Source organism: Limulus polyphemus, unplaced genomic scaffold (assembly GCF_000517525.1).
Source record: "Limulus polyphemus unplaced genomic scaffold, Limulus_polyphemus-2.1.2 Scaffold847, whole genome shotgun sequence".
Classification (NCBI taxonomy): Eukaryota; Metazoa; Arthropoda; class Merostomata; order Xiphosura; family Limulidae; genus Limulus; species Limulus polyphemus.
Genome location: NW_013666457.1, coordinates 236,713 through 246,733, shown reverse-complemented (window position 1 = coordinate 246,733; position 10,021 = coordinate 236,713). Strand labels below are relative to the sequence as shown.

Below are 10,021 nucleotides of genomic sequence, written 5' to 3'. Positions count from 1 at the left end.
GTGAATGTGGAAATTAAGTGTATTGCAAAGTTGTATTCAGAAAGAATAAACCATTTTTATTTAAGAAAGGACTTGTATCGCTAAAGTTTCTTCGGAAAGAAGTTTTACGGAAAATTAACTAACGACCAGAGACGTAACAGACTCTACAAAAAGCTGGAAGGCGTCTTACTTGAGTTTAAGTCACTCGCCGATGAGTGTGGTTTCTAGCTGTTTTACAGTTGTCAGAAAATAGGTACGGTGACCGATTAATTGTTCAAGTGAATTCAAATATGCTCAACAAGAGTCAGATTCTGTCAGAAGCATATTTCTCGCACCATTATACCATCTCCAGTACAATTTGAATAATAGAAGCAGGGCAAAGTGCCTAGTGTATTTTTTCTCGTATGTTCATTTTAGTGTAAAAAAACAACAAAAAACTATTCATCAGAAAGCCTTATTTGCTTTCACTCATACCTTAACCACAACTTGTGCTCTAAGCACAATTGAAACTGTGCTTTTTATTGCCATCCAATATAGATGGGTTTCGGCTGACATGTGGCAGTTTCTTATGTGCCATGATTTAATAAATGAAAATTGCCATTATTCTCTCAGGTCAGAGACCATAAAGTTTAAACATAGCGATCCCGAATGTAGAACTTCTAACAAATGGAGGGCAATAAGTAAACAGCCTCCGCCTACATATCTATTCTTAACTGAATAGCAGAATGCCTTAATACCTCCAAAGCTGAAGTGTGGAGCATATTCAGCGACATGTTGTGGTTGGAGGTTCAATCCACACCCAAGCTCGCTAATCAGCAGGCCATGCCTGGCCAAACAGATGACCCTTTAATATTGAGCAGTTGCTTTGCAATAAATTTTATTTATTATAGCAAATGATTACTACGGCCTCCCAGTGGTACAGCGGTATGTCTGCGGACTTACAATATCAGAAATCGGGTTTCGATACCCGTATTGGGCAGAGCACAGATAGCCCATTATGTAGCTTTGTGCTTAACTTAAAACAAGACCAATTAATACTTTCCATTTCATCACATATCGTTAAACACAGATATTATAATTTTAACACACGTAGAGGAATGATTTTATTAATGAGTCAGATTTGATTTTAACTAATATAAATTTGTCTTGAGAATACTTTAGGATTTGCGATATTTATAATATTTTATTCCAATATAAGTTGCAAATACATATTCATCGCATGATGCTTATTTAGGGTATAAATGAGGGGTATTATATTTCTTCATTATTATACGCTATTTAACTACCCACAGGTGTTTCAAAAATGTGATTGGTAAAAAATAAACTGAATTGCCACTTGTGAAAAAGAACACAAAATAACAGTAAACGATATTTACTGAGACTTCGACAGTTATAAGTAAGAATAGCAATATTTACAAGAACGAACGAAAAGCTTTAGTAAATATCTCAATACCTTTTTAAATAGCTGTAATAACTTGTGAGTTAAATTCTTATATAATAAAAATGTTATGAGTAGAATGGTTTATTTTTTATAAAATTCCTTTGAAATATTTTTAAAATTCATTTTGAACGTCATAGAAGCGAATGTTTGCTTTGACGTGACGTTAGGCCTACTTTGACAGTGAAGCTGGTAAATTACGAAAAGGGTGACAGTAACCAGGGAGAATAATTTACCTTTGGTTGAATCTGAAGTTGCAAGTTACTACGCTTATTAATTATAACTTAAGTATTATTTTCAAACTACCGTTCCTTTAAATGACGAACATAAACCGAAAGGTGAAGTTGGAATTTGGCTTAATTTGAGACTTAAGTTATATAATCACAATCTACGGAGAGAATAACTTCCGGCGTAACTAAGCCATTTGATAGTGGTATTGTAAGTTAGTGTTTTGTTCAAATTACTTTTATTGTGTATACCAGGTTAACGTAACATTAGCTAGTTCATGGTGTGTTATCACAGAAACCCATAAAATCAGTTAATAATTCTAAGTTGTATTATGTTATATTAAAATTTAACTTGGTTTCCATCACTAATAAGATATACAGCTAGATACGCTCGCTTCCCTGCGTGCTTGTTCCGTCCTCCTCGGAAAACGACTTCTATTACAATCAATGATTCCCTCCCACGTAGGTGTTGACGCCCTCTATCAAATTTAAATATATACTTATTTGTTTATGCGCAAAACCTCCACAGCGTTGAAAACTGCCAAGTGATTTATTTCGTTAGATGATTTCGCACACTTTTAACTATCGTACAGTGTACAGTGCTACTTAGATAACCTCACAACGTAGGTTTAACTTATTCGAAATAAAGAAGCTATAAACAAGGTATATCAATGTTTACTATTGAATTTTCTAGTCATCATGAAGGGATGCTGCCAAACACAAACAGGTACATCAAAGGTACATCATCTCTGATGAGAACACAATGACTAGGGAGGTGCAAAAACTATCTGAGGGTGAAGAACCGATTAAAACGGAAGCGCTCATCAAAAGGGGTTACTGGAGGCGGAGTTCAGAGTTTGTGCTATCATGCCTTGGATACTCAGTAGGGTTGGGAAATGTGTGGAGATTTCCGTACCTGTGCTACAGAAATGGTGGAGGTATGTACATGTAATATGAAACTCTGTACATTTTAAAAGTTTGTATTTTATTTTCATTTTTATCATATGATCATTTTAAATAACTATTTAGCTTTAAACACATAATGTGAAAACCTTAGCTATTTCAATGTTCATACACATTGTTGATTTGACTGAGTATATCGTCCGTAACTCGTATCAGTAGGCTTTAGTAACAAAAGAGATACACTTTGTAAATACAGTTTTGGCTTGATTACTAGTTAGAGCCCAGTGGCTAAGCGGTATGTATGAGGGCTTATAACGCTAAAAACCAGGTTTCGATACCCGTGGTGGGCACTGCACAGATAGCCCATTATGTAGCTTTTCGGTTAAGAGCAACCAACCACATTATCTCCAGTTTTCAGTGCAGTAAATAACAGTAACAAATCTTTTAGTCTCTTTTTTATACATGCCGTTTAGACACAAAATATCTACATAAAAGCAGCAATTCCAGATATGCTTATTTTATTTTTATTTTTTAATTTCGCGCAAAGCTACACGAGGGCTATCTGAGCTAACCATCCCTAATTTAGCAGTAAAAGACTAGAGGGAAGGTAGCTAGTCATCACCACCCACCGCCAACTCCTGGGCTACTCTTTTACCAATGAATAGTGGGATTGACCGTCATATTATAACGCCCCCAAAGGATTCGAACCCGTGACCCTCATATTGCGAGTCAAGCGCCCAAGAGACCTTCAGCATTGCTTCCAGATAGCAACATCATATCAGGATAAATGCCAGAGTAATTTTGTGCCAAGGTGTCCTGAAGATCAGATGACATACCATTAAATGGAGTTAAGCTAAGTCTAGATCCTTGATGAACTCTGTTGATTCTCCGAAAGGTGGATGACCAAATTTATTCTGATTTGATACAGCACAAATTCTTCCTTCAAGAAAGCTATGTAACCACCATAAGTTGTGCCCTCTGTATCCAGTACAATAAAGTTTTAGAGCAATAAATAAATATAGATAGTGCCAAAAGCAGATTCATTATCTGAGAAAAGAACAATTGCAAACCTTCATTTACAAGAGTAAATTGTTGTTGTTTTTAACTTGTTAAGCAGTTTAAAGCATTTTTCTCTTTATAAAAGCCAGTTTTACTACGAGAGAGATTAAAATAGTTTCTAGGGACCAAATAAAATGTTTATTGACTATAAGTTCAGGGGTCTTAGCTACACAAGGAGATGTTAGATGAGGAAGTTCATTAGGTTTGGAATAGATATAACAGCATACTTCCATAAAGGTGTACAGCAGCGAGTAAACCAATTGTTACTAAACAAGTTCAAGAGGAAAATGCAAGAAATGGCGAAGGTGGAGTAAAATTGAATAAGCGATAGAATTATTTCCAGGTGTTAAATCACAATGGTAAAGGGCAATATCAAATTCATGCCGTGTTAAGCAACGGTAGACAATACAATCTAATACAATGAGCCGGTTGCATTTGGTATTGCACTAGGACTACTTGTCAGTGAAGCTGCTGAGGACAAGAAGACATTTGAGCAGATTGAACCAGGATCTCACTAAAAGTATTGGCAAAGACTGTTTCAAAAATAGCAGAGAATAAGGAATAATACATCTCAGAAGAACATATTTCTCAGTTGATATTGGAAAACTTTCAAGTGGGAATTACCATAACTGGAAGAACTAGATAAAACAAGACCAAAGTGATCACAACCTAAACTATTGGCTGCCACTTTATGTGTGCATTTAACATTAGAGTAACGGGGGGCAATGGTTAAATCTAGAGCAGAAGGTTTGCTATTATATGAATCCAAATGAGTTGGTGATTCGTCATTGAGAATAAGTAATACATGTTTCTCAAGAAAAAAGTGTAACGTACGACCGTTGATATCAATAGGACGAACATTGATTACGAGTATTGAAATACTCCCAATTCAAAAAGGAACCATTTTCAGGAAACAGAGAAACAAGATCATTAAAACTAAATCATATAACTGGGTTATATATATTATTGATATAGTTATTTGTAATAACTGCTACAAGAAAATTTACTAAAAAATCTTCAATTAAAAGCTACAGTTAATAATTGTTAGTCTTAACCACACAAAAATGCCTTTATGACCACTCTATCTTAAGTCATCAGTTGAGTATTCTCGCTGTTAGTGGTGTGAGACTTGAGGCCCCAAATAACAGTAATTCGTATAGCTTTTAGACGAGAGACGTTGTTAATGTGAAAAGGAGAAAAGCGAAGATTTTGTCTAACAAGACAATACACCATATTTTAGGGATGGCTTGTCAACCAGAGCTGTCGAATAAACTATTTTTGATGCACTTAGAGTGAAAGTTACGAAATCTAAAACAGTGTCAATATTCTAAGAAGGAAACAAGGGTTCAGATTGAGTACCTTGATCATCCAATTTGCAGCCAACATTAACTGATCTGGTGAATAGATTACCAGTGGAAGGATAGTGGTGAAAGGAAGTTTGTTTGTTGGGCAAGTTTTGAGAAAGTACACGAGCATAAGAAATAACACTGCTTAAAAGTGAAGGAACAACGTCAATCCTAGCTTAAGCTGTAAGTAGCGTTAACGTGTTCACTTACTCTGTATTCCACCAGAGGAAACACAGTACAGTCTACCCGAGAATGACGTCTTACACAAGTGGAGCACCTCGTGTTACTTGTTCTCTACACTTGGAAGTAGTAGGTCTAAATATTTTACACTTGTAACACTGAGCAGGATTAGCTACAAAAGGATGAACTGGTAATTTACACTTGTAACACTGAGTTGGATTGGCTACAAAAGGATGAACTGATGAAAGAAGGAAATGTGCCTTCAAAAGTAGTAGATTCTCCCATTGTTTACCGAAGTTCCCCTAACTCTGCGTGAGAGTCGTTTGAATAATAGTATGTTTGGAAAAGCTTGTTATGAATCACACTACTGCTTACGACTAGAAAAATGTCCGAGCTTATTCAATATTGCTTGGTATAGAAATGAGGATAGTGAAGTCAAAAATTGAATAGTTTGAATGAGTCTTTCTGCATCAGTGGCAACGCCATCACTATCATCAACGATGGCTTTGATGGGGATGATTTCCTTCAAAGCTCTAGCCAGATGTCTGAACCCCTAATGTAAAGGGAAGTACCCTATAGACTAGTGGGAAGCACGAAAGCAATTACAGAACCTGATGACTTTTGGCATTTTTTCCCTGAACCCATGACCTTACTTAGCTTTATTAGAATTAGAAATAAAAGGGTCGAACAACAGGTGATATTAATTTTTAACATTAGATGTAGTAACTTCCAAAGAATTTATAACTTCCATGTAATTCACAATACCAGGAGGTCAAACACGAAGAAAAAGTCAGTAATATACGCAGGAAATGAAAATGTTCTGGGGCTATTCAGAGTAGATTAAGAACAGTTTAAATAACATGGCACGCAGTTAATGTATTATGATTAGTGAGAATTTAACCCTAAGAAATAAATCAAGAGAATACAAATCAATAAAATGTACTTGCATAGGACATCAGGAAGATGGTCGATTTGTATACTCAAGGATGTCTATATACTTATTGTAAGGTTGTGTACATTTGTTTGAAGTTAAGCACAAAGCTACACAATGGGCTATCTGTGCTCTGCCCACCACGGGTATCGGAACCTGGTTTCTAGCGTTGTAAGTCCACAGTTAAACCGCTGTGCCACTGGGGGCCATTGTCCATTTGTATACTGTATGCGATGATTAACAAATATCCCTTAATTGTTGCATGTGGAACTTGTATTGTTTATTTGTTCGTTCACCCATTTTTCGTGGGTTTAAAGTTTAAAGTTCGTGTCCCGTTACCACAAAAATGCGCCCCGAACTTTGGGGCATTGTAAAAATGACGATCGAATTGTACTATTTGGCGGTGAGTGCTGTTGACCAGCTGCCTTCCCTGTACTCTATCAATCCAAAATTATATATTGTTGTGGGCATATAGTCCTTGTGTAGCTTTAACCAAAAATTCAAAAAGAAACCGTGTAGGAGTCAATTCTAGTGACGAAATTTCAACACAAAGACTGGTTTGTTTGTTTGTTTGAAGTTAGACAGAAAGCTTGGTTTGTTTGTTTGTGTGAAGTTAGGCACAAAGCTACACAATGGGCAATCTGTGCTCTTCCCACCACGAGTATCGAAACCCGCTTTCTAGCGTTGTAAGTCCGCTGGGGGTCACAAAGACTGGATACATGACATACAAAGATCAAAGTACAAAAGACAGAAAGGTTTTATACTGAAACTTAGCATTCTCAAAGACTAATTTAAATTTCTGTAACTATTAATTTCGGAAAAATCGGTACAGTATTTTTTTTATGAACTTGAGATTTTGACACACTTTTGTAGAGAAATGTTTTCGTGTTACTAAAGATTTTTTAGTTCAAACTGAATTAAGATACTTGAGAAAATTTAAACAGTGGAAAAAGATTCGTCATCCACTGAAAAAAAGATAATTTTGTATACACGTAAGTACTAATGACATAGAAATGGGCATACAGCCAAAGATTGTCATTTTTTGCTATCCTATTACTCTGCCATATTGGCAGAATTATCCTGTTAGTAACAATTTCAGCTCTGAACGTAATTTTATTTATTTTCTATGTAGTGTAATATCAATTACAAGTGTAACCTTGTTTTAGTATACAGGCACTTGATGCACATAAAATGAAATGTGAAGTGATTTGGGCCTTCAAGGCAACTCTGAGCGTCCGTTATCTTAAACTTTTCTCCAGTTTTTTATTAAATAATGGTACTATTTTCAAAATATATTGTGTACTGTGTAATTTATGAAATAAAAGGATAACTCATTTTTCACGATACTTCGTCTGCTGTGGTACCTTGAAATCTTCGCTAGTTAATGTTATTTTTTTTAGAGCAAAACCACATTGGGCTATCTGCTCTGTCCACCGCAGGAATTGAACCCTGGATTTTAGCGTTGTACGTGCATCGACTAACCCCTGTCCCATCGGGACCGCTAAATAGGCACAAAATTTGTAAAACTATTACTATTATTATTAAATTCACCTTCGGGTTGGCGCGTTCTCTATTACAAATTTGATTAATAATTTTATTTTTCTACAGTGCCACAAATGATTTTTATGATTTATATATATATATATATATGCGTAAAATATTTTAATAAATATTTCTTTGACTAACTTGGATTTCCACTTTTTAATCATCTGTTTTTTCATCAATATTTCTTTTTTAAAGGAAATTCAGTACTCGTGTTTTTCTTTAAATTAAAAAATGCACCAAGAGGACGACACATATAAGGTGTACGTTTATTGGATAATATCTGCCAATCATGATTGAACAGCCTCGTACCCGGGTTTCAGTGTGTCGTTTGTGTTGCTAAGGCTGAAGAGTATACAGTAATGCAATAAAAGACGTGAATTTCTTTTTCTATGAGAATCGGGTAGTATTTATTCGTAACATCTGGGAGCTTGGAAGTTGAATTGGTCAAGCATGATTCACCGTAAAAGAGAGAAATGGGCGAGTGAAAGAGAATTTATTTTGTCGTGCCTAGGGTACGCCGTGGGCTTGGGGAATGTGTGGCGATTTCCATATCTATGTTACAAGAATGGGGGAGGTAAGTAGTAATAGTGCCAAAATTAATTATTCTGGATATTCTGTTTATTTTAAAATAACTTATTTTCCATTACAAACTGTTGTACCCTCACTTCGGAACAGTAGGTTCTTTTCTAGAGTTTCTCATTTAGTTTACTCAGATGAATCAAAGCTTTAGTTGACCTCCCCTTATGCCCAACATAAAAAGTGGTTTTAATAATTTTAAATGTAGTTGTTAATTAATATTACTTATTGATATTATTATTATTATTTTAGTTTTTGAGCTTATTGTACATTATTGTCTTTGTATATGGATTAGGACTAACCCAAATCCCCTAAGCTGGCCGATCACGTGAGGTGTTATTGGGATCACAGCCGAAACTTTCTTTGGCAATAAAAACGGTGATAGTACGTGCCCTAGCTGAAGTTTCAGTGTATTCTAGTTATTATAAGTTTTGTACGTGTGTGCCTTAATATCTGCATTACTTACATGGGTCTGTTTGATATAGTTGACTTCATTACGTTTTTGATTCTAATCAATGTGGGTAGTTTGCTTTTGATTATAAGCTATTAATAGTTACAGTTATTCACGATCTTGCGTGTGTATTTAAAAATTTAAGTTCAATAAACTCTGAAACCGATGATTGATGCAAACATATTTTGTCTTTTGAAAAATCTGTATAATTTTGTCGTGAAAGTTCAATTTTGAACTTTCGACTCTGAAAATGTATATATTTTGGGAATGTAACTGTAAATTGTTAGTGAAATGGCTTAAAATGTGTTGAATAATTACTGAAGCTAAGTGTAGAATGTGTTTGATAATACTTTTTGCTTAAATCACTTTTAAGCCACTGTATATTTCGTGATAAGGACTATAAAGTATAATTACATTGAATTTAATATAGAGGGCGAGATGCTGTGAAATAGCGAGCCCGGGAGGCAACGTTCGTGTAAGATTCAGTAACTCTAGAAAAACTCAAATATTATACCAAAACTTGGAAATGTTGGAGAATTTAGAAAGGGGTGAAAATTTCATGAATAAATCGACAAAACTGAAACCATACAAAAGTAAACTATTTATTATCTTAAAATAATCATGCTCACGAATGCGCCCCCCCCCCCAACCGGATTAATATACACTGAGTGGTCACAGGTAAATAGACACCTAATTTTTCGTCATTTAACAGATTTATGCTAACTAATTTGTGTTCACAGAGCACTATATAAATGAAAATGGTCCGCACACTAATTATCTTGTGCTACAACATTCCTAGAACTCAAGGTTCTCTCGAATTATCAGATTTTGTTAGAGGAAGGATAGTTGATCAAGCAGATGGTGGAATAAGTCGGCGGCAAATTTCGCAGAATTTGGGAATCTCTCTTTCGACAGTCAACAGAATCATCGTGGAGTTCAGGAAACACGACAAGGAAACAACTGAGCAGCGTCCGTGTCGTCCTGGTCCATCGGAGAGGACAAAAAGGGCTGTCAAGAGGAGCATCGAAATGGTTTCCAGATTAACGACTGCAGAAGTGGCCAAAGTTGGTGGGATGAGCCCGAAATTTGCTCAACGAATTCTCCACAGATTAGGTTATCGTTGCAGAGCAGCTAGACGGAAGCCCTTATTAAGACCTGCAAACATAGTCAGACAAAAGAAGTGGGCAAGTGGTATGATGACCAAGCCTCTGGACTTTTGGAAGACAGTATTGTTCTCAGAAGAATCAATATTCGCTCAATTTTCGGACAGTGGAATGATATGGGTCTGGAGAATGCCTCACCAAGAGTTTTGGCTCAACAGATTGCAGCCATGCAGTGAAGCATGGTGGTTTCAGCGTGATGGTTTGGGGAGCTGTTTGGGTTGGT

General features: G+C 35.8%; 1 protein-coding gene across 1 annotated transcript in view; it reads left to right on the top strand.

Annotated features, from left to right (window-relative positions):
• Positions 1–1,611: 1,611 nt before the first annotated feature.
• LOC106460840 (sodium- and chloride-dependent GABA transporter 2-like) overlaps positions 1,612–10,021 on the top strand; it is a 92,136-nt gene continuing 83,726 nt past the window's right edge. The window contains exons 1-2 of the mRNA XM_022387643.1: positions 1,612–1,755; positions 2,339–2,582. Of these exons, the coding sequence (XP_022243351.1) occupies positions 2,408–2,582 (175 nt within the window). The 5' untranslated portion in view covers positions 1,612–1,755; positions 2,339–2,407. The remainder of the gene's footprint in view (positions 1,756–2,338; positions 2,583–10,021) is intronic.